The sequence below is a fragment of the Cynara cardunculus genome, assembly GCF_001531365.2.
Source record: "Cynara cardunculus var. scolymus isolate 2C chromosome LG 6, CcrdV1, whole genome shotgun sequence".
In the NCBI taxonomy this organism is placed as follows: Eukaryota; Viridiplantae; Streptophyta; class Magnoliopsida; order Asterales; family Asteraceae; genus Cynara; species Cynara cardunculus.
This window is the reverse complement of record NC_037533.1, coordinates 10,866,007-10,891,260: the sequence shown is the minus strand read 5'-3', so window position 1 is coordinate 10,891,260 and position 25,254 is coordinate 10,866,007. Positions and strand designations below refer to the sequence as shown.

General features: G+C 33.0%; 1 protein-coding gene across 3 annotated transcripts; it reads left to right on the top strand.

Moving 5' to 3' along the window:
- The first annotated feature begins 424 nt into the window (after positions 1-424).
- LOC112514525 (protein arginine N-methyltransferase 2) lies at positions 425-3,940 on the top strand. Of its 3 annotated transcripts, none has more exons than XM_025121044.1 (4): positions 425-743; positions 1,987-2,382; positions 3,201-3,317; positions 3,818-3,940. In XM_025121044.1, exons 1-4 carry the CDS (start codon positions 464-466, stop codon positions 3,928-3,930), a joined length of 906 nt encoding a protein of 301 aa, XP_024976812.1. In that variant the 5' UTR covers positions 425-463; the 3' UTR covers positions 3,931-3,940. The 3 variants fall into 3 exon arrangements, with proteins under 3 accessions (XP_024976812.1, XP_024976813.1, XP_024976810.1); XM_025121045.1 differs by lacking the exon at positions 3,818-3,940 and adding an exon at positions 3,423-3,667; XM_025121042.1 differs by lacking the exon at positions 3,818-3,940 and having other exon boundaries at positions 3,201-3,667.
- The last annotated feature ends 21,314 nt before the right edge of the window (positions 3,941-25,254 follow it).

The window sequence follows — 25,254 nt, the reverse complement described above, 5'->3', positions numbered from 1 at the left end:
GGATTGTAAACTCTGGATGGTGATGTAATGAAATTTTAAATGTATGGTTGTGTTTCTTTATACTCTATTGCTATGAGACTCTACCTGACATACCTTATGTTTCCGCTTTAGCGGGGTGTGACAAATATCAATCTAATACCTATGGTTTGACGATTTTACAACTCGATTAGACATCGGGTTGCTTCGGGTTGGATTATTCCGCATCGGGTTTCAGATTGGTCGGATTTTTAAGCACCCTATTTAAAACAATTTACATAAATTCATATTAACTTATTATAAGTTAGAATCATTTAATTTCTTTAAATCCTTCTTGTACCGATTTAACACAGACTGATTATTCATCACTCAAAATTACTTATTACCTTAGTTTTTACAACCAATCCAAACACATCTATAAAACCATCCGCTTCTTCGAGGATAGGTCATATTCGAAGGGAAAGCAGCATAAGAACTTGTTACTGAAATGGCGGAAGATGAGCAGCGGCTACTATGCCAGGCGGCGACCAACGGAGATGTTCAGAAAGTGAAGGCCCTAATCGCATCCAGAGCTGATGTTTCCTACTTCGACGAAGACGGTTTCACACCTCTGATGTTAGCTGCCAAGCACGGGCACGCCGATGTGGTCAAGATCCTACTCGAAGCCGGTGCTCCATGGAACGCCCTCTCTCCTTCCAATCTATCCGCTGGAGACTTTGCCATGGATTCCGGTCACCAAGATGCATTTGACGTACTGCTTAATGCTGGTATTTCTGCATATTGCCATCTTCACATTAACGGCTCTCTGTTTCTCACTTCTGGAACTAATTGCTGTTAATTTTGCTCATCATTGAATCAATGGTCTTGCCGAACTACCTGCTAAGCATTACTTTTTTTTTTGTCTTTTCCATGATTACAGGACTGTTATCACATATGTGGAAGAGGTGGAAATCAATTTTAGCACATAGTTTTGATGTAAATTGATCATAAAAGAGTTGCTTTCATGCTCAATATTTGAATAGCTTCTATATCTGCGCTTCTGCGGTAATTAAATGTTGAAAGAATCTAATTTGTTATGAAAAAAGGTGGTCTGGATATAACTGCTAATGTACAAATTTGGTGTACATATCACTTAACAAAAGGTTTGCATTGAAAGTTTTTCTTAGCTACTTCTTATGATGTTCTTGTATAGCTGCATTATGTTATTGAAATTCATTTTTGGCTTCTATAGGATCCGGAATGTGTTTTAAGGTGCTCATTTAATTTAGTTAATGGTAAATTGATTTGGTTGCACAACAACTTGAATTACTCAATTGGGCAGTGGCTGATCATGTGAGTTCATTTATATCGTCTTCAGTGGCACTTTTTGCACCTGAAAGTCCCAACAGCTAAGAGTAAATCTTGCATGGTAGTCATCAATGACCATCTCATTTTTTTCCAGCTATATGATTATATCAGTTGTTAAGACGAATTAGTGATATTCCTGGTCAATAAGCTTATTATATCCATCCAAGTTGTGAACGAGTTATATTTCCCATCTTTACAATGACAATTGCATATATGATCCAATGTTTTCTTATGGTGGCTCACTTATGGTGTTAGTCCGCAATTAACATTCTCTTAGACTCAAAACATATAACAATAGAATAGGACAGTGCATTTTAATTGATATGTGTAATGCAGGTACGACATGGTAGAAACCAGACTCTAAAAAGGATTGATAAAAAAAATTTGGAAGTCAGATGGGCATATCTCTGGAATCTATTTTCTAGTTGTACAAAATGGCATGCCCTAAGATCTACCAAGCAGGCCTTTTACCTTGGACAATTTGTGTTTCCATGCATCATAATAGAATTATGTTCAAACTTATTGGAGTTCCGGTCTACTATAGTTCCGTGCAACAAAAGAGGAACTTAGAATACAATAATTGATGTACCGACTGTATTTTGTTATCTTATCATCTTTAAAGCATTTTCTAAGATCTTAGTGAATTGTTCTTTGTATGCGTAGGGATACAAGCTGAATTGATACTTGGTACAATTGCAAGAAGAGAAAATAAAATTGGTGATTTGGATGGGGACTATTTAGAAGATAGAGTTAGTTTTAGCGAGGATAAGCTCATGGATGCCAATAGCAAGGCTGTCATGATGGCTTGGGAGAAACCATTAATGGAGGCTCATGCAAAGGCTGTCTGCTCAAGAGGTGGTCACATCCTGAACATAGGATTTGGAATGGGTCTCGTGGATACTGCCATACAGCAGTATGGACCTGTTACACATACCATTGTTGAGGCTCATCCTGAGGTTTATGATCGGATGCGCCTTTCTGGTTGGTCTGAGAAGGAAAATGTGAAGATTGTATTTGGTCGATGGCAGGATGTTCTTCACCAACTTGAATCTTATGACGGTACCTGATCATTTTGCCCCTTTTCTCTAATTACATCTGCACCTTTCACTTTACTTGTAAACTTAGAAAGTGTTTACCAAAATGGTACATCATCCTACTTTACTCTACTTGTAAAATAGATAGTATTCGAAACTGATTTTATACTGTAATTGATACAAGACGTCACAACTGCAATGTGGTGTGAAACAGAAGAGAAGGGAAGTGGTTAGAGAATTAAAGAGAGTGATTCCATTTATGTTTGGTTTTGCTTGAGTTCCCAAAGAAGCTATACGGATAAATGTCTCAACACGATATAGTTGTAAAAATTTGGCATACAAACTTGCACATCCGATAAATAGTTGGAATTTTATTGTTTTATCCTCTTGGTTTCAGTTTTTGTTTATTGTCCAACGCTCATCTTAACATCATATCACACATCTGTTTATTGGCAGTGGCAACTGCTTACATTAGCTGTAGCAATTGATATATTTGAAAGATGTTTTTGTGTGCCTTGTATATTTTAAGGGATATAATGGCTGTGGCAAATTGACAATGTCTTCTTTTGCTTTATCCCTATGCCAATATAAAAAATGGCAAGCACTGGGTTCACCAAACAAATTAATGTTATATTGGGGATTGCCACAGCCATAATGTTCCCATTTATTTTATTTGTTTAATTGCCAAGTCGTTACTATTTTTGCATACAGTGCCTTATAAATGTGCAAGGCATATATCAGTTTTCTTTAATTTTTTTAGATTCTGCTGATATGAAACGGAATATGCATCTCTTTTGAAGCAATTACCATTACAACTTTGAATTTATGGTTTCAATTGCTCAGGTATCTTCTTTGATACTTATGGGGAATACTACGAGGATCTAAGAGAATTCCACCAGCATCTCCCCACTCTATTGAAGCCTGGAGGGATTTACTCGTTCTTTAATGGCCTTTGTGGAGGTAATGCCTTCTTTCATGTTGTTTACTGTCAGATAGTATCCCTAGAACTTGAGAGTTTGGGTTATTCAACACAATTTATATCCTTACCTGTTAAGGATTGTTTAGGAGAAGAAGTCTGGGAGGGTGTTAAACACAAATATTGGCAGTTAGATACATATCATCTTCCTGTTTGCCAGTCTTCGGAAGACTCTGAATGATAGATATCTTCTGTTGGAGTGGTTTTTGTTAAATTAGTAGCAGTTGAATTATTGCACTTTTTAGGTTTTTGCCAACTACATTTCTTCAATCAATGATACATTGAAAAGAATTTAGCCTTGAAAGCAAGAAAGTTCATGTTTCACTTTGTTTCTCATTGTTTCACTTTCAATACTATGCTATATCATGTCTACAGTTTATATATGTGTAGATTGTGAACTTCATTCGGTTTAATTATAGTTGGATAAATATTATAATAATACCATCCTATCTCATCTTATCTAAAAGCCTTTTTGTCTCCTTAGGTTGGACTATCCGATATGGGGTTTATGGGACGATTCTGAGAGTTGTGGCTAGACGTACTTATCCCTTAGTCAAATTAAGAAAGTATGTGTTGGGGTCTTCAAAATCTTTGTAACGGTGTCATATGAAGCTCTTTGATACTCATTTTCAAATGATATCCACATTGTTCACAAAGATTCATTTTTGATCACCAATTCACAAGCCATTTGCGTCTATAGCTTCAACTTTCAATAATTACATGTGGGTCATGGGCAAAGCGAACTCAAACCATTAAGTATGAACCATAGCATAGATATTCCTTGGTCCTTTTCGTATATTTCATGTTTGAGATATTAAAATAGATATATGATGAAGTAGCTAGCAAAGTGACTTTTTATGAGTGATGATGAAGAGATCCATTTTACCTTGTTACATTAGACTTTCCAATAATAATATAGGGCTCATATGTTTTGGCTCAAGAGTTGTGGCAATATGTCCTCATCCCCATGCTTGGTAAGGAAAGTATGAGTTGAATTCTTAACATGGCTAGGGATGGTGATTTGACCCAACCCGAATGGGTACCTGGTTCATCTTCCCTGACTGGGGTTGGGAATTCCCGGTCTTTGACGGGGACATGGTAGGAGAACAGAAGACGAGGCACGACAAACCCCAGCCCATCCCTGCTTTGTCCTTATCTCTAATTGAGAGTGCGGTTATAAATGTTAAGAAAGTTCTACCAAGAGAGTACAAGAGTTTGGAGTTTTTGTACGTCAAGTTGGTGTTGTTTGCAAAAAAAACTAATTCTTGATTGCAAATACTATATGCATTTTTGTTTATTTCGTGTTGAATATTGCTTTAGAGTATACAGATGTTTTTATTTGTTTTTCTAGAAAGAAAGAGAAACATATGTTAGATTGCCTAGTAAAGATGAATGGAGAACGGGATCAGATATTTGTGAAAAAATGAAAGTTGTTCTTTCATCTGACCAAGATATTCTCTAGAACAAAGTATCTCACTTCAAACATCTTCTTCCCTTTGATTTGTGAAACGAAAGTATCTTTGTTGGGCAAGAATCGGCTAATGATGTTATTGGGGCAATAGCATCAACCGTAGCATCAGCTATTTTGGTAAATTTTGAGAAATATTGAATCATGTTACGTGATGTTTGGGCCGGGGATGAGACAGGGAAACCCCCATAATCCAAAAAGGAGAGGATTTGATTCCGTAGGAGAACCAGGAAGGGGGACGGCAAACTCTACCCCATCCCCACCCTATTGCCATCTTTAAGCATGTGTCATGGTACTTCTAAGTAGCCATGAACAGTAACTTTGTACTGTTTTTCTTAGCTCAGATCTTTAATGCATCCCCTTAGGGTCTTCAATTGTAGACATGTGGAAGGTGTTTATTCGCTATTTTCTTGCTTTCTCATGATGAATTGGTGCTAATGCAACGTTATGGTCATCCCTATGTTGTGGATGACCTTCTTTGCCATGCTAACATTCGACTTCGGCTAAGGTCTGTGGGGTACTCAAGTGTACCTTGTATTGCATGCTAAGGTTGGCCTTTTGCCAAGGTTGGGCCTTGTTTAGCATCATGATCACGCAATCATTACGATCCCTAGTTTAAGTTCTTTGTAACTTAGCAGAGTTGTAGAAAAATACCCATGGGTTGCATATGGACCTAAGTGATTGGATGCAAGGATCATTTGCTGTCCTCATCAACTCTAGTATATCCTTGAACAAAACTGTTTTAGACACATTTGTAGGCATCTTCCATAGATGTTGAAGTTGTAAAGGCTTTACACATCGAACAATGGCAATGCCTACAATAATTCTTAAGAAATATGTTGAAGGAATATCTTGAGAAGAGACATGGATACATGGTTTGAACACAAGAACTTTAAAGAATTTGTAGTATATATAATATTTATATACAACAAATAAAACTTGCATATGTTTTTAACCTTTTGGTGAGGTTGGAACCTGTGACCTCTAGGAATGACGAGTTATCGGATACAGTTGGACCAATGACCTTTTGGTTGTAGGAAGACCTTGTTTGTTGTTTGAAAGTTTCTTGGATGGTTTACAAACGAGGAGCAGTTGGAACAAATTAGATACGTGAATTCGCCGTATGCAAGATTATATGGTTCCAGATTTCGCTAGAACACATGAAGCACCTAAATACAAGGAAGAACTTTTATAGAAATAATCAAATCAAACAAACTCAGCATATCCCAATCGAAAGTAAGGCCTGAGCCTTTGGGATGGGATGTACGGAGACGGTGTCCTTTGTGCATAAGACAAAGTGATTATTTCTTTGAAATCCTCAAACTAGAAAAAATACGAGTCAAAAGGTAAGAAAACCATGACTAGGGAATGAGTTGCATAAACTCTTGTTAAGCCGTACAAATAAGGCTTTCCAGTGTTGAAACCATCATCGTAAGTTGGTTGCTTAAGAACATCTTTAACAAATTTTTTAAGATGGAGAAGAAAAAGTCAAGATTTCGAGATAAAATAATTACAATCAATTCTTGACGGTTTCTTTATTTTGAAGATTCCACTGTTAATTATATTATTAAATATTCAATATATTTAATATTTTAATAAACTTTCACGTTTAATTGGTGTGAAGAATAAAAATATTATTTCCCATCAACATCAACCCTCCAAATTTACATATTTTTATCTTTTCTATTGTGCTTTCTTCATTTTGGCCTCTTAGAGTTATAATAGGATTAAACTTTAAAACATTTATTTTTTTTTTATTTTAAAAAATCTGTTAAAACATCTTCAATAGATTCTTTAAAATAGAGATTTTGAGGGGTATGAACATGGTTTTTGCTCTCAAGTAGGAGAGAGAATGTAAAACTCTCCAAATTTAAAAAACATTCAAAAGCAATCACAACGAGAGAGAGAGAGAGAGAGAGAGAGAGAGAGAGAGAGAAATATCTTTTAATGTGTTCCTATTAATAGGAAATTTTGAAATTAAATATGTAAAAAGAGATAATATTTTATTAAAAAAATAAAATATTTTAATAATATAATAAATGTTGTATTCCTTAGAATGAAGAATCTGTTAGAGTGAAATGTATTTTTGCTTTTGAGACTTTAAAGTTTCATTCTCCATTCGAAGAAGTTTTAGATAATTTCTTAGAGATGCCATAAGAAATGATTAAAAGTTGTTTCTGACAAATGGTTGGAAACTGTTGTCACCAACATATTTTCATCAAGGGCATCTCTAATCCACCACTATAAACACTAAAACGTTACTCTAATCCACCACTAAAACATTAAAAAACGAACTCATAACATTGACTCCAAATATATTTGGAGATCAAAATGTTGACCTTTATTTTCCAAATGTTAATAATATATTGAAATTTTATAATTTATATAGAGAGAGGGTAATCTTGTACTTTTAGTTTTTTTTGTTAACCAATATATTAGTGTTAACTTTTTAACCCTTATTAACCAATCAAATCTATTTATTATCAATGGTTTCAAGGGTAATCTTGTACTTTTAGTTTTTTTTTTAATTTTAAATAAATTGTTACATTAGATGTTTCCATTTATATAGTAAAGATAAATATGGAGGTTATTGTTTTAATAATTTCTAGGGATTTACTTTTTTTTTAATTATCGATTCGTATGTAGTCATCTTCATCTTCACAAATGGATGTTGACGATGTTACTTCTTCTTCAACATGTCGTCGTCTTTTTCTTTATAAGTGAACATGTTTACTGACCATTAATTTTCATGTCCATAAGCAAATATGTTTATCTAAGCCCCTGTTTTCAGTAAACGTGGTTTCCCAAAGTGAACATGTTATCATGTTCATGAATAAACCTGTTTTTTCCAAACCCCTGTTTTGTGTGAACCTCGTTTGCCAAAGTGAACATGTTATCATGGTCATGAGTGAACATGTTCTTCCAAACCCATGTTTTAAGAGCTCGTTTTTCCGTGAGTGAACCTGTTTTCATGTTCATGATGAACATGTTTTTCCAAAACCCTATAATTAGTGTTGTAAAAGTTGTCGACACACACATGTTCGATTYCAAAAAAATCTACCATCTTTTTTCGATTGCAAGAGATGATCGGTATCAAGATAATGCCTTCACCAAAGAATTGTCCACCAAAATCGGGGTGATGCGTTACTAAACAAAGTCGGTGGTATTTTAGGGAACTCGATAGTTCCCTTTTGGTTTGGACTGATTTTTTGTTCACTAGTGTTCACGCTTGATACAAACCTTCCACAGGCCTCACCAGTTTAATTACAAAATTGCCGTCATTATATTTCATCAGTTGATTCAACATATTAATGGTTGTGATTGGTTTATAAAATTAACATTAATAGTATTGTTAACAAAAGAAGGGGACTATTTATATAGGACGAGGTTCAAACGCAAACCATGTGACTCTTACCTACAAACCTAATCTCAATCATTGGTTTTGTTTATTTTTAGAGCCATTTATAAAATGCAGTTGAGAGTAAATTTAGGAACCGAGTTAATCTACATTGATGATTATCTACATGTATGGTTGAGATCGATTTGTCACATTTGTAAGAATTATATGGTTTGTAAAATAAACATCCCCTACATATAGCGATCTTCTTTTGATAACCCATGAAATTGTGATAACCTTGAAAACTAGTGTATATGTACCATTTTATATGATTTTTTTTCCATCTAAGACTAGGATTTAAAATATCGATTAACATATATTTGTTTCACAAAGTGTATATTTTTAGCCTGTTTGTGAAACAAAATTTACACGTACAAAAGTTTCACACTGTAAACCGTATACATATGAAGCAAACACATTGTGAAACTAATATATGTTCATCAATATATTAAATGCTAGCCTTAGATGAACAACAATCATGTGAAACAATGACTTAAGATAAAAGTTCTCACGGTTATCACAATATATGGAGTTCTTAAATGATTAAACATATATATATATATATATATCTATATATCTATATATAGGGTTGGGTTCCGGTAAGAAAGAAGTTATGGTGAGAAGCGTAAAAAAAATCTTCACTCTTGGATCAATTCTAATTGAGTGTCAACGCTAGTGAGGTGCATCAGATCAATTCTCTTCTGAAGCGCAATTCATGGGTAGGTATGAAATTAAGAGTGACCAAGGGTTCATATATGCTTCTCACTATAATTTCTCTTCTTACACGATCTTTTGCCTATATACACACACACACACACATACATACATACAAGCCTGATCTTGACATTTTATAGGCTCTGACCGAGAAGTAAAAGAGGGCCCTCTATAAGTGTAGAGAAAAACATTTACTATATCCTTTTTATGATCATATATAACATTGAATTCAAGAAATACTAATAATTCATTAAAAAAACTGTTTTTCCATGTATTCCTACACGCAAAATCAGTCGATAAGTATTTCTAAATTAATATTACCTACTATATATAATATCGTCAATCTGTTTCACTATCAAAAGCATCCTATAATATACATTTAATATACAGATTGACATCATCTAGACCACAATGTAGACTATTCGGAGTAACACTCTATGTAGATCAATATAAAGTAGTTAGATTTCCATCTCAACTCAGGTTAATAATTTTCGTTACTGTTTATAAACTTTAAGGGTTAAAATTAAACTTTTTCGGAACCATCAATCTTAGAATCAAAAGTCACGTTGGTTATAGTTTGAGATCTTATTTTCTTTTTAGAGTTAGAAGAGTACTTAAGAATCACGCATGCAATATTAGACAATAAGGAGTCAAGAAAGTACGAATAAACAAAGGTAGTTTTGAAATCTTAAGTATAAATATAAGTTGGACAGTCTCATATGGTTGGTAATTCTTTTTCCAAAATGTATAAGTTTTCTTAGTTAATAACAAGAAATTTACTATATTCTAATATAAAAATAGAATTCATGTGGATGGAATAATCAAAACAGTGAGATGAATGATGGTAATATATCAAGATTTTCTAGGGAAAATAGTTTTGGACTTTGATACTAGATAAAAATTTAGAGGAATAATAAACAAGACCATAAAATGAACGACCAATTAGTTTTTTAAATATTTTTTTCCCAATGTAATTAATTATATGTTTGGGCCCCTAATATAATACAAAATTATTTTTGGGTCTTATTGGATACTAAATGTTTTTGTGTATTTTCATTTATTATTATTATATACTAAAACAATTTGGGCCTCTTTTTTATGGGCCCTGGGCGTACGTCCAATCCGTCCTCTTCAGGGACAACCTCTGTATATATATATATATATATATATATATATATATATATATATGAGATCATATTCCAGTGAGAATGAGAGTTAAGGTAAAAAGTGTAAGAAGAGATCTCCACCACTGGATGTACATTAGGATGAGATGCACCGAAATAAAATGCACCAACTCAATGCCCATTATCAAACACGATGTATAAGTGAGTTTGATATTAAATGTGATCATGGTCCAGATCATTTCTCTTGTTTATCACCTTAACTCTCATTCTCATACGGTCCTTCGCCTATATATATACACACTATATTATAAAGCATTTGATAAAAACTCTTAAAAACCTTTTTTCATGCATAAAGTACTGTTTATTGATGCACATTACTTAAAATTCAAGATTACAAGTAAATTGTGCATAAATACAACTTATTAAAGCTCTATGTTTGAATTCGTGTAACTAACTGCGGATAAACATAATCAAATAGAGGATAAACATCTCATTTTAAAATATAAAAAATCTAAAATATAACTAGGGTAATTATTGAGTTCTAACAAAATACTTAATTTTATTTTTATAAAAAAATATTATCAAACCTAAATTAAGTTACTTCGTTACGTTAAATTAAATTATAATAAACAATTTGAATTAAAAAAAAAATACCCAAACGAGAACTTTTAAATAGTTAATTTGATACTAATATTGATATATTTTTTACAAATTTTATATGATATTTTCAAATTTATATTTTATTCAAAAATAAAAACATTATCGCTTTATCAAAACACATAAAATCGTATTATATCGACACAGATAAAAAACAAAACAAAACATTGAAATCGAAATGTATCTCGATGCATTGCACGAGTACCCTTCTAGTATATATATATATATATATATATATATATATGTAACTTATAAATTAAATATAAGGGTGATTATGTAATTTGACCTTTATGTAACTCCCTAATAGTTAATTGGGAGTTACAAATCTTAAAGATCCCTCTAATTGATCATTAGGTAATTCTGATTTTTATCTTCATTTGTGTTCATGATCGTGATTTCAAGTGATGTTCTACATATAATGATATTCGTTTTGTAAGTGTAAAAGATTTCCTATATCGTCCGAGTAATATGGATAATACTATTGTAAATCATATTGATATCTATATAGGGGTTGGTTCAAATAATAACAAAATTTTTTGTGTTAACTTTGTTAACCAAGCTCAACCAATCATATTCCATCTTTTCTTTAGGTTCACATATAACTCATATATTAAAGACAAGGGTAATTAAGTAATTTGTCATTTATGTAACTCCCAAATCATTAATTGGAAGTTACAAATCTAAAAATCTCAATAATTGATGATTATGTAATATTGATATTTTTTTATACGTGTTCATGTTTTGTAATTTTGATTTATTCTATCCATAATAATATTGATTTTGTAATTGTTAAAGCATTTCCAATTGTAAAGATTTCGATATCGTCCGAGTAATATGGATATACCTATTGGAAAACAGATCGACAACAATGAGAATGAAAATGTTAAAATCGTTTACGACTACAATCGGAATTCGAATTCATATGTAATTTTTAAAGAATTGTTCACAAGTGTTCATATTGTGTTCATATGTACACTAGCTGCATATCTCAACRTTGGTTTRCTCCAGAATGTGTTCATAATGAAGGAACTATTGTTYACAAACTGTTCATATTGTGTTCATATGTACACTAGCTGCATATTTCAACATTGGCTTGCTCCTGAATGTGTTCATAATGAAGGAACTATTGTTTACAAACTGTTCATATTGTGTTCATATCTGTTTTTTTTATTTATTTACTTTCGTGTAACAACTAATTTTATTATATTCATATTGTGTTTATAAATGATATACAGTCCAAGTTCATATATATGTCAATTTTTGTTCGTATTTGACACAATGATTCATATATATATATATATATATATATATATATATGAACACACACACACACACATATATATATATATATATATGTGTGTGTGTGTGTGATCATATGGTTCTTACATTAACAAAAATAAATTAATAAAAAATAGTGAGATTTTTTGATTTGGTAACTCTCAATTAATGATATGAGAGTTACATAAAAAAAATTATTTAAATAATCTTTTCCTCTTTGTTCACATATGTTCTTTGAAATTGTAAATTTAAAAATTTATTTTTTTATCATGATTAATCACAATCCTTTATTGTAAGAATCAATGACCAAAATTGGTTAACAAAGTTAACACAAAAATCTTGGTTAGTATTTGAACCAAGCGCTCTCTCTCTCTCTCTCTCTCTATATATATATATATATATATATATATAGGGTAAATATAAAAAGTCTTATCTGGTAAGAATGAGACAAAAACCAAGAGTTTTACCCGGTAAGTGAGGACGACGACTCTTACCATGGTAAGCGCTTACCAGGTAAATTGTTGCGCACGATACCGTTTTGGTGGACTAAAATCTTACACAATAAGTAAATGATAGTGTTAAACTTACCAGTAAACGCTTACCGGGTAAATGTTTGGTAAACGGCCCCTAAGTTATCACAAAAGTTTATTGTGATAGATGGTGGATGGACGGGGGGCGGCGGTTGGTTGATAGTGAAGTGATGAAATTCTTACCTGATCTTATTCTTTATTTCGTTGGAAGTTTATTAAATTTTGAAAATCAGTTACCAACCTTCGAACTTCCTTGTTATAAAAATACTCAACCATGTTAATTAGACCCTAACCTCTTCTTTTTGTCCAACGGATATAATATAAATAATTCAACACTTGTTTACAGGTTCTAATAGGGCTCAAGAGTTTTATACCTTTTTAAGAAACATAACCCATATATAATCATTCAAAATAACAGAAAAATTTCGAGATTTAAGGTCATTACATCAAAAGTTAAGTACATCAAGAATCAAGTATGCTGGAAATTAGAAACCATGAGGTCTTTCGAAATTGTAATCAACAAAATGTAAATGAGTTGAAAAGGGCTTTTGCTCATTCCCGCCCATCAATTTGAATAGACATGCCTATCTATTTTTTAAGAATGGGTTATCCAAACTCTATTTTTGCGAGTCGGGTCTAACGGATTATTCTGTTCGTAAACAGTACTTTTCAAATAAGTGTTTTACATGTTTTCTTTTAATGAAAATTGCTTAAAGTTACTTTTGAGAAGTACTATAATTTTAGTGGCAAATTTTAAAATCAATGTTAAAATTGGAAAAGGATGAAAGTATTCTCTATTTAGAGAATTACAAGAATTTAGAACAGATTTTCTATAATTTCTTTAATTAAATTAATGAATCAAAAGTTAAATCTCTAAAATTCACATTCTAACTCCAACAAATTTCTAACTCTAGAAATTTGAACATCAAATATATTACTAAAATATTCTACAATTTTATCATTCTGATTCATTTTTTAAATAAACTTTATATAAAATAACAATAATTCAATCTTGAAATAATATAAAATAAAATAAAAAATCATTTTTATCTTCTCACATCAAGTTTTAAAGAATTATTTAAACTTAGAATTTTTTTCATCTTTCTTTATTTTAATAATATTGAAATAAAATATCATTTATTCTATTTTAAATAATTTGTTAGATATATTTTAATGAAACTTTTAGAGTAATTACTTATCTTGTGTTTTATTTTCTGAAAATATGATGGATTTTATAATTACAAAAAAACCCCTGAAAGCAAGAATAGGAAAATATGAAATTGTTGCACCCTTTTGTCCATGGGCATGTTTTGAGATGAGCATAATAATATTAAAACAGAATATCCAATCAATTGAAGTAATATTTTAATTAAATAATTAGTACTAAATTAGAATATCCAATTAATTAGAAACAAAACCAAACATAGTAAACAAACATCATGTCTACACAAAAAGAGACATGTTTGGGGGCCTATATTGTGTTTCAACTTTATTAAGAGTAAATTGTATCAAAAATCAATATATTCTGTTAAAGTTTAGTTTTTTTTTTTTATTAATCTTTATATCGAACCCGCTATAAAAATTTCATTTTTGCGTTTATCATAAAATGGAAAAGTTTGAAAAAAAAAATTCAATGGTTTTTATATTTTGAGTGATTAATTAACTTAATTTTTTTTTTATCAAAAACCTTTTGAACCTTGCTGAAACTGGTTATAATAAATTCAAGAACTTATTTGTTTATCAAAAGAAATTCAGGAACTTAATTAATAAAAAAATATTTGGTTTTTTTTCGAAACTTTCCCATGAAACATTTGAATCCAGAAAAAAAATATTAAAAGGAATTTCATTTATATGTTCTCTTTTTGTCACAGAGTTATATTATGTTATCTTGATTGCATTTAAAAGGGCGTTATATTTTTTAAAATGAAACTTTTAAGAGTAGGTTGTTCAAAATAAAATTTGAAATAAAATATGCATTTCAATGCGATTTGTCGTATCATTAACTTCTCAAGTATAATACTTATTGGTTGAACAATTTTGTTTTTTATTCGATATGAATCGGACGTTTTGCAAAAAGTGTATAAACTAAAACACCATATATAATTATGGTTGTTGAAAAGTAAATCATTTCTAACCGACTTGCAGAAGAATATGCTCATCATCAACAAAAAACGATACCTCGTTGGTAGAAAACTTGTTGATTGATTTATTGGACACATCAAGGCCTAAGCTTGAGAAAATGCATAAAAAGTGTCAATCTCGTATCTGGAATATGCTTTGCTCTTTGGTTTCTTAAGCAACGTCCCAGATTTACTCTTTCCTCTTACTTTAAGTATTTTCCAATTTTTCAAATTATCTCATCGTCATCATAAGAAAACAATTCCAGTTAAAGATGGAGATGCTACAACAACTTCTCATGGCAACTTTTGCTGCTTTTGTATTCTCGATCCTGATATTTGATATGCTTCCTTTTGTTACTACCAACGGTGATGAGCACAAGTCGGATGGAGCCGTTGCTGAAAGCAAAAAGAAGAGCAAGAGTAAGAAAAAAGTTCGATTTGCAGTACATGATCAGATTGCCATTATTGTTAATAATAAGATCGTTAGATTGGACTCCACCAAGCTAACAGAAGATAAACATTTTTTTGTTCATACGAATTATGACTTAAAGGAGGTATGCGTTAGTTCTAACTGGATTGGAGAAGAGTTGATGATCTACAAGGAAGTTGGATTTTGTGCAGAAGCGCTGGAACTAGGGTTTGATGATTGCAGCTAAAGATCATACAAAGGATGACCAACCTTTGCGTGATTTTTCTCCAAAAGAATTTAGTTATGGACGATAAGATACAATATGTGTGAAGACCTTGCTTAATGATAGTATAAGAAATTAGAAGAAATTGGATTTGATAAAGACGATGCCGCTGATGGTGAATTGGACGAGATTGAAAAAAGAGAGTTGGAGATGTCATGTACCATGGCCATAAGTTATGGTAGGCTTGATGATATTGAGAAGCTTAGTTTATAACTCTCAAGGTTGTTGGTATATCTAAATACCATGAACTCTTAGATCAATCAGTTTGTCTAATGGTATTTAACGTTAAGATCGGAACTTTTTCTTTGATTACAATTTTGGTACATTCGATATGAAAAGGAATTTTATGATCCCTTAAAAAAGAAAATGCAAATCAAGATCCGATCACTTGTCAAATTTACAAAACCATATTGTTTAAATAATCTATAGAGAAAAAACACTCTTGAAATAAACTTTATATGACTAAAACCCCACATGAAGATGCACATAAATGCATAATATATATATATATATATATATATATATATATATATATTATATAGAGCTTGGTTCAAATATTAACCAATTTTTTGTGTTAACTATGTTAACCAAACTCAACCAATCATATTCCATCTTTTCCTTTGGTTCAAATGTAGCTCATATATTAAATACAAGGGTATTTAAGTAATTTGTCATTTTATGTAACTCCCAAATAATTAATTGGGAGTTACAAATTTGAAAATATCACAATTGATCATGATGCAATATTGACATTGGCGTTTCACACGTGTTCATGTTCTATAATTCACATTTATTATAATCGACAGTTCTCACCTTTGACATATGAACACATCAGAAATCATACAGCCTTAGATGTCGTGATTCATAAGTGTTCATGTATATTCAAGTCACTAGATGTTCATATGAATACATACACACACACACAGAACATGTGAAAACATGTGAACACGTATGAAAACACACAGCCCTAGATGCCTTGGTTCATAGGTGTTAATGTACATACAACAGAGTTGGCTCCTGAATATACAGAAGATGTTCATACGGTTCACGTGTTGTTCATAAGTCTAATCTTTTTTGTTTGATGTGGTTTGAAGATATACACAAGTTGTTCATATGTCTGATAACTCGTGTATCAAAAATATATTACTTTTTACCTAAATACCCTTTGATATTTTGTTCACATATGTTAATTGAAAATATTAATTTAATAATTAATTTTTAAATATCATTAAATAACAATCGTTTATTATTCAAATTAATGGTCAAGATTGGTTGACAAAATTAACACGATAATCTTGGTTAGCATTTGAACCAGCCCATATATATATATATATATATATATATATATATATATATGGGGAATTGCTAAAGATAGCCAAATCATTCCCTCCTATTCAATTTATATCCCATTTTTTTCCAATTAAACCAAAATAGCCGAGATTTAACAATGTCCATTTCGTAACTTGCAAAATGTACTTCTATTGAATTAAGTATGATTCTAGTGGAATCGGCTTGCGAAATGTCCTTGTTGGCTTGCAAAATGGCCGACATGAATCATATTTTAATATAAAAATTACAGTTTACAAGTTATGAAATGGACTCTTGCGAAATTTTGACTATTTTAAGACAATTATTTTTCTTAGAAAATGAACAAAAATGGAGTCATTTGCTCGGGTGTGGACCTATGAAAGGCTTTGAAGGGTCCCGTGCCCTCGATTTTCGCTAAGTAGAACTTTTTTTTGGATATGAAATATACACACATGACAGCTTAGGATCGTTCGTGTTTACACAGTGGACATGAAGTCCCCACAGTAGCGGTGCAAGTGCATGCCGACACTATGATCGCTTGCAAGTAATAAAATGATAAAATACCGAGATCGTTTCCACATGGATTGAACAACTGAGAATCTAAGACTTTCATGAACTTCTTGAGCATGTTTCGGTTTGTGAATAAAAGTTGGATTTTGTTTATAAAAAACATTAAAGGACGAAATTAACGAAATGAACTTATAAACTAAAGAATGTGCGTGGGTGTAAGTGTTCCTTAAGATAAAATCAACAAATCTCTCTCGAAAGTGAAAATTCATAAACAGTCCTCACAAAGTTCCACAAAGTATCTACGCTCACCACTTTGAAACTTGTCGATTTAGCTATAAACATAAGAAGAAATAAAATCCACACTCAAATCTCTCTGTAATATGAATAACCATTGCTTAATCCTTAGCTAAATACATACAAAATTTGCATCTTTATGTAATTATCAAAGACTCTCTCGAGTTCTTTATGCATCACTTAAGCCGTATTTCGGATTTGCCCATCTTTGGGTCTAAGATATAATATTAACATTTCAAAGTGGTCGGCTAATCCGCATATGAGTTTAAGTCTCATCTTAAGTGACCAAGTTTACAAAGTGGTAAAGAGTAAAAACACTCAAATATTGTATAAAAATCCTGAGTTAAACTCACAACTATACAAGTAAATTAGCTCATAATAAACATTATACAAGACGGTAAATAAGACTGCAATGTAACTTTTATTAAAATAAAACTAAACTCTGTTCCACAGTGGTGACATTGTGGGCAGCAGATTACAACTTTAATACAAGAAAATGAAATGCTAAGCTAAAACTAAGAGAAGAAGAGAAGAACTTTAGCTGGTAATACTTCTAAGGGATGATCTTCAAAGTGAACCCCAAGGCCTCTTTATATAGGACAAGAATGGATAAGGATGAACCATTTTATCAAAGGAAATTAAGTACAAACAAACCTTGGGGCAAAGACCACCTACCAACTAATTAAAATATTCAAAATACAACTTCAACAAGCAACTCCAGCTGGAAGAGATCTTTGAGCAAGATCTTCAAGCAAAACATCCTCCACAAAGTAGAAGACTAACATAATTCATGAACATCTCACAGTAGTGACACTGTGGGCAGTTGCCAGAAAATGCAGGTTTTTCGAAATAAATTTCTTCCTTTGTGTTTCATCATCCTTTTAAAAAAAATTTAGAAATATAGGGGAAAAACAAGGAAATTGGGTATTTGATAGATGCAAAAATGGAGGAAATAAATAAGAAATAACTCTAAAAAATAAGAGTTATCACACCCCCAAACTTGAGATATTATTTGCCCTCAAATAAAGAAAATGAAAGGAATAAGAACAAAACGGAACGAGAAGCATTAAACTTACGGAGGACGTTGAAATCTCGTGAAGCTTAGATGATGTACAATTTTATTTCTTTGATATTTGAGGTGCAAAAATTAATCGATAGGGTTTTATCGGATTAGTGTATTTCGCTAAAAAAAAAATTCCCCCAAACTTGTCTAAAATACAACATGGCTTAAATGATTACGATTTATCGCATCTTTTGTTGTACTTTTGATATTTTCTAGAAACCTAATTTTTGATATTTCACTATTGATCTTTAGGTTAAAACATTTTTGCTTCTTTCTCTTTTTTTGTGTCTTCCAATTTTTTGAAGACATTTTATATATCTATTCTTCTAGCAACACTTTGGAGCACATACTCCCCTAAACTTAAGCCAAAAAATGTCCACATTGGAGAACTAGGTTGAAGTGTTTGACTTGGTAACAAGCGAAAGTGTTTCGGCCAAAATGAAAGACGGCCTACGTCTTTTTAATTTTTGCAAACCCAAAAGAACATAGCAAATAAATGTACCTGCAAAATAATGAACATGCTAACGAGAACATATAATTATCAACGCCCAAATTTGCTAACAAAAGATCAAAGTATCGAGCAATAAAAAGATAGAGCAAACTATCAACAATTGCATTATATCAACACAAAAGACGCGGTTGGAAAATGTAGCAAATACCCAAAAGAGCAAGATTAAAGTTTCAAAAACAATGATAAAACACCTAGGATGAAATTAATTTGATTTACCCACATCACCTCGACTGCCCGAAGTCTGCCTCGTAGTGTCGGAAGTGGTAGTCCAACGAATTTTAGGAAGCCGAACTTGTGGAGGACAAAGACCTCTTGGGAAACGTGGTAAATCGGCAGCCAACATCACATTTTTGGCAAACAAAAATTTGTTTACAACTCGGTTCCGATCATGCGTGTATGTCCAGAATTTTTCCGAACAAGTGGTCAAGCCAGCAACTTTGTCTTCAACTTTGGTGATCCGCTCGGTGATTTGATTCAAAGCTTCAGAAATCGCCCTCATCTTTTGATTGCATTCTTCCCATTTGCCCAACCATCAAAGAGAGACAAACTTCAGAACCATATCCGGTAGCCGAAGGTGGTATTGGAGGAATCTCGGAAGTAGCCGGAGGGACAACCACAGATGGTTTGGAGGCAAGAAATGTAGTGTCATCGGGAATCCGAGGGTTGTTTTTAGCAGGTCCAAAAGTGGTTTGCGGGCCAATAGCATCATCCACCGAATCATCATTCTCGTTCATTGGTTTATGCATTCTATTGACAGTTCCTTGGGCAAGTAATGAATGACTAAAGGAAATTACGCCATGCTCAGAGGCTGGTACTTTGGCGGCTGTCAGTAACCACGTGACTAATCCTGGAAAAATCAAACGAGAACTAGCGCATACTGTTGCGGTTAATATGATGGAATATGCAAGCGCACCCACATCAACCTGTAACTCCTTGATATTACAATAAAGTAGAATGCATTTTGCACGAGATAAAGTACGGTTGTGCATGGATGGCATGATGTTATGCTAAGCAAATTGAAACCATAAAGCAGCCTCTAAAGTTAATGGCCCAACATGAGGATCTTCCGCTGCTTGTCATGTAACCAAGCAAAGTAAGTGCCTTGGCAATGTCATCCTTGGACACGTCCATACCACCATCAATGAATTGCCGATACGAACAGATAAATGGGGCAGTGAGTCTAAACATCGAATTAAGCTTCGGGGCTGTCCATTGACTCTTGTTCCTCGAATGACAATAATGTCATTTTTGGAACTTCCAATTGCGGCATAAAATTCCTTTACTAAGGTCTCGTTAATTTTGCACGAAATAGAGACCATATGTTCTCAATGGTGGGCAGGCAACTGGTGCTTAACATACATGAGTTTATCAACCAATTTAGGCTCGAAAGCTCGTTCACATAAAAACCGATTATTTTTAACGAGCGCAAACCACTCATCAAAAGTAGTAGAAGTACCTCAACTTCGTGGACCAGTTTGTTTCCATGTTGGTATAGGGGCTGCCATTTCTTCTACTTCGGATACATAATCATCATCACTTTATTCCGTCACCTTAGCCTTTCCTTTTTCCCAATACTGTTTTGATTGGGTTGTTGGTCCTCCCGAAACAGTGCTTGAGGATCGAGTCTGCCTCCTCATTGTTGTAGACGCGGCAACTCAGGTGCTGTCTGATCGTTGACTGGTATCCACATTGGCCGGGGAATCAAACAGGAACATCACGGCCTTACCAGTTGTGAACTTTTGAAATCAAAAGTCATGTCCTCTAGGCCCTCATCTTCATAATCCGCCATTTGATTTAGGTCAAATTTGGAATGGGTTGGGGAAACAGATGGTGAAGGGGCTTTGTTGGATGGGCTCAACATTGGGAATGGGGTCGGTGTGGGTTGTGGTGGTGGCACATTAGGGGGTGTGATTGGGGTAGTTAAGGCTAAGAAAAAGGGTTTTGGGGTGGTTGTAGTGTGGAGAGGATGAGATGAAATGGGTTGCAAAACTATATGGAGAGAAAGGCAAGATCTGTACTAGCATGGATTTGTACATCTCCATGTATATTGCTAGCATATGGTCTAATTTGCACTTCTTCGGAAGACCGTTCAATCCAATAGTGTTGTAGAAATCTATTGTTGTGACAATTTTATGTAAAGCTAATAGCAGTAGTGCACTTCTTACTGTTGTTTTCTTTATAAAGTCATGTAAGTGTTTATGTATAACATTTCTCTTAGCCGGAGTGGTGTGAAGGGCAAACATTTATGGGTAAGTATATTGGTTGCAGGATCGTGCAGGTTTGCTATGATTTTGCAACCGTTTTAAGCTATTTAGGGTTGTGTCTTTTTGTATTCGTGATAGGCTTGATTCGATTTTACCGGTCTTTTTAGGCGGTTGTTTGTGTTGTTGCTTTCCAGGGACTACCTCGAGTCTCTCTCAATAGTGTAGATGTAACACCACCAAACTCACATTGCTTATAACATATAATTCATACATAGAATACATGTTTAATCCCACAAAGGTCCAAAGTACAAGAAGCTATAATACAAAATACACAACCCAAAGTTTTCAAAATACATGCTCTTGTACTACACAACATCTAATCTCCAAACCATATCCATTGATCTTCATATAGCTATGCATATAGGGAAACAAATCACATTTTCCCTTTTTCCTTACTATCATTATATTATGCGTTTCTTGCAACACATATTTGAAACACAAAATGAGGGTTAGACCTATAGGTCTAGTGAGATCCCTTTTTCCATGTAGTTGCAGGGTGAAAATCACCAAAACATTATTCATATAAAATCATTTCACATAATGAAGTATAAATTCACATTCTTTTTGTGTCCATCGGACCTCTGGTTCCTAAGACCAGACTTGGAAAATATTTCAACAAACAACAAGACCAGAGCTCCTCTGGTTCCTCTACCAGAGCTTCTGGTTAAGCCAACCAAAGCCTCTTACTCAAGTAAAATTCTCAAAATGTTCATAGACCAACACCATGGATAATAAACTAGCTTTTCCAAGTATAAAAATACATTTTAAAAAGATTTTGTATGTCCAGAGCTCTAGTTCTATTAGCCAGAACTTCTGGCTCAAAATGCTAGACCAACCAGAGGCCTTCTGGTCCAACGCGTAGGCCAACCAGAGCCCCTCTTGTCTGTCTTTATTTGTATGAAAGTTTCTAAGAATAAAATCCTTTAAAACATCTTTTAAAATATAATTTTGACACAGAGCTCCTATCTAACAGATACAAAGCCTCTGGTTTAAGTAAAATCCTTGTAAAGACTTGTATCAATATCAAAACAACATTCAGAACCCTCTGGTTCTATTAGGAGGACCAACTAGATTTATAAAAACATCATCCTAGACAGTTTAGAAAACAGTTTTCACCATTCTTCTTTCCAAATCCAATCATCAAAACTCAGCATTTCAATTATCATTATAAAAATGATTTGGTAATAAAAGTCACCTTAATAAGCACAAATTAGTAGATTCAAACACACAACAATTCCTTCAAACGATCACAGAATCTCCAAATCACTTTTATGCAAATAACCTTATCAAGAATACTTCCATCGCTACACACACTTTCTTTTCTTTCAAAAGGTTTCTTTCCCAAAAACAAGATAAGATAAGATCTTATCTTTTACTTTCTTTTTATACCTCTTTAAAAAAGGCGGTGGTGGTTTTATTATTATAAAACTAACCTTGCTTAACCATGAAGGTTGCATATTTTTTATTTTAATAATAGTTTTCCATGTGAACATGTCAACACACATGCACCTCCACATATTTTATCATTCTTTCGTAAGCATGCATAGCATCATATTCCCACATATATGCATATAATCCCTACATCTTGCATGTTATCACATTTATGCATACTATTCATGCATTTTAATTACATAATGTGCATGTCAACACATATTTCACAGAATATTCACATAAAAGTTACCTCAACCCAGGTTGTCTGAAACCCGGTTATAACAGTAGACGTCGAGGTTTTCTTAGCCACTTTCTTGTTGCACTTTGGTTTTGTTGTCTGTTTAGTTTCAGTTGATGCTACTTCTTGCATTCTTTGAATGTTGTTTTATTCTATGTACTTGCCCCTTTTTTCTGGTAATATATCGTTGCTCTTAAAAAAGCAACATTTTGTAGTAGTGTTTTAGATGTTTACCTGGTTTACATCTTAGTGTGTACCTAGTCAAAGAGGTTGTTGAATAAATCCTTGATTTGTAGGGTTTACCCAGTCTTTTAGGAGTTCTTTGTTTTCTTTTCAGCACCTGTCATTTCTCTCTTTTGTACGACTATTTAAGGAGTCATAACTTCCTAATAAGAATCAAGTCAGTTTTTTCATTCACTTATTATTTACCGCATTTCTTGAAATTCAACATTTTGGTATCAGAGCAATGCTTACTTCAAGACAGAGTGATACACTTGTGAGAGAAATGAATTCAGATGCAAGCTTTGCTCAACCAAGCAGCCCAAAATTTGACGGGGATTATGAACATTGGAGTCTCCTAATGGAGAACCTCTTGCGTTCAAGAGAGTATTGGGGTGTTGTGGAATCTGGGATTCCGGCAGATAATGCGGAATCAAAGCTGAAGGATCTGAAAGCCAAGAATTATCTATTCGCCACAATAGATAAATGTAACGCCCAACCCACACATTGCATGTAACACATATTTCATACCAAAGAAATATATTTTTAACATTCGGGTCCCTTAGTACAAGAATCTATCATGACCAAATACAAGGTCCAAAAATTCAAAATACAATCTTGTACTAATCATCAAAACTATGCATCTAACGCAATTCTTTAATCAAATGCATGTAAGAGAAGCATTACATCTTTTCCTTTCCCTTACTTTCAACATGTTCTGCAATACATATTTAAAATCACAAAAACGAGGGTTAGACTGAAGAGTCTAGTGAGATACCCTATTCATGTCATTGCAGGGTGAAGGATCACCAAATCCTTTATGAAACAATTATTCACATATATCACAAATATATGAATACATAAGAAGGTAATATCAAATCTTTTTTTTTTCCACTTTCAAACTAACCACGTAGTTATACAAATTCCATACCTTTGAACCAATCGGGTTCCATTTAATACCATTTTAAACCTTTTCTTTATCAATTGAGGTTTAAATAAAGATTCAGGCCAAACCTGACATTTATTTCTCAATAACATCCAGACTATGATTTCCAATAAGAACCTTGATCCTAAATCTTTAAATCACAAAGAAATAAAGATTCCCGACCACGATAGTCTTAAGGGATATAATAGAAGGAGTTATATAATATCACACGAAGACAATGCCACCCTTATATCAAATGGACAACTCTCCTTGATATGCCACCCTTATATCAAATGAACACCTCTCCTTGATATGCCACCCTTATATCAAATGGACATCTCTCCTTGATATGCCACCCTTATYACTTCATCAAAACATTTATAAAATAATTCCGAATAGACCGCAGTCATTGGAATTGTTATCAGTCATAAATCATTTTATATCAAAACTTCTTTTATAATAAAATATCAATTTCTTTTAAAAACACAAGACCACATCAACAAATCCGGTCAACAATCCGGTCAAGTCTCATCCGGATTAAGTACTTAGATTTAAAATTCACTTTGTCCGGATATCAAGTCCGGTCAACACATCACACACTTGTTGAACGGTTTAACACTTAGAACAATTTCATATTGAACGGATATCAAATCCGGACAATAGTCCGCTCAAAACGTGTCCGGTTTAAAAATAAACCGCTCCTCATGTGGTCGTATTCCTACTTCTCAGTATAAAATTATAAGTAATACTACCAATTATAAACCGCTCAAAACTTAACCGGTTTACCAACTCCGGACAACAAACCGCTCATGGTTTGTCTGGTTTAAAATTAGTCCGGTCACTAAGCCGCTCAAGGCTTGTCCGGTTTAAAACAATCCGGACAATAAACCGTCTAAGGCTTGTCCGGTTTAAATGCTTATCCGGTCACTCTTTGTCCGGATAAACACTTAAACAAATTAATCATGGTTTCTTTTAAAATAATAACAATACGAAGTATGCAAATAAAACCAGTAGAATTTTTATACAAAAAGGTTTAGAAACCACTCACCTTATAAAGCTTTTGATACCAAAATGCTAGAAATCGATCCCTTTTGAAACTGGACTCTTGAAACCAACTTGAAATCACCTCCTTTTTGCTAACCGGACAACACTTCTTTTAAAAACTCTCAAACTTTCTC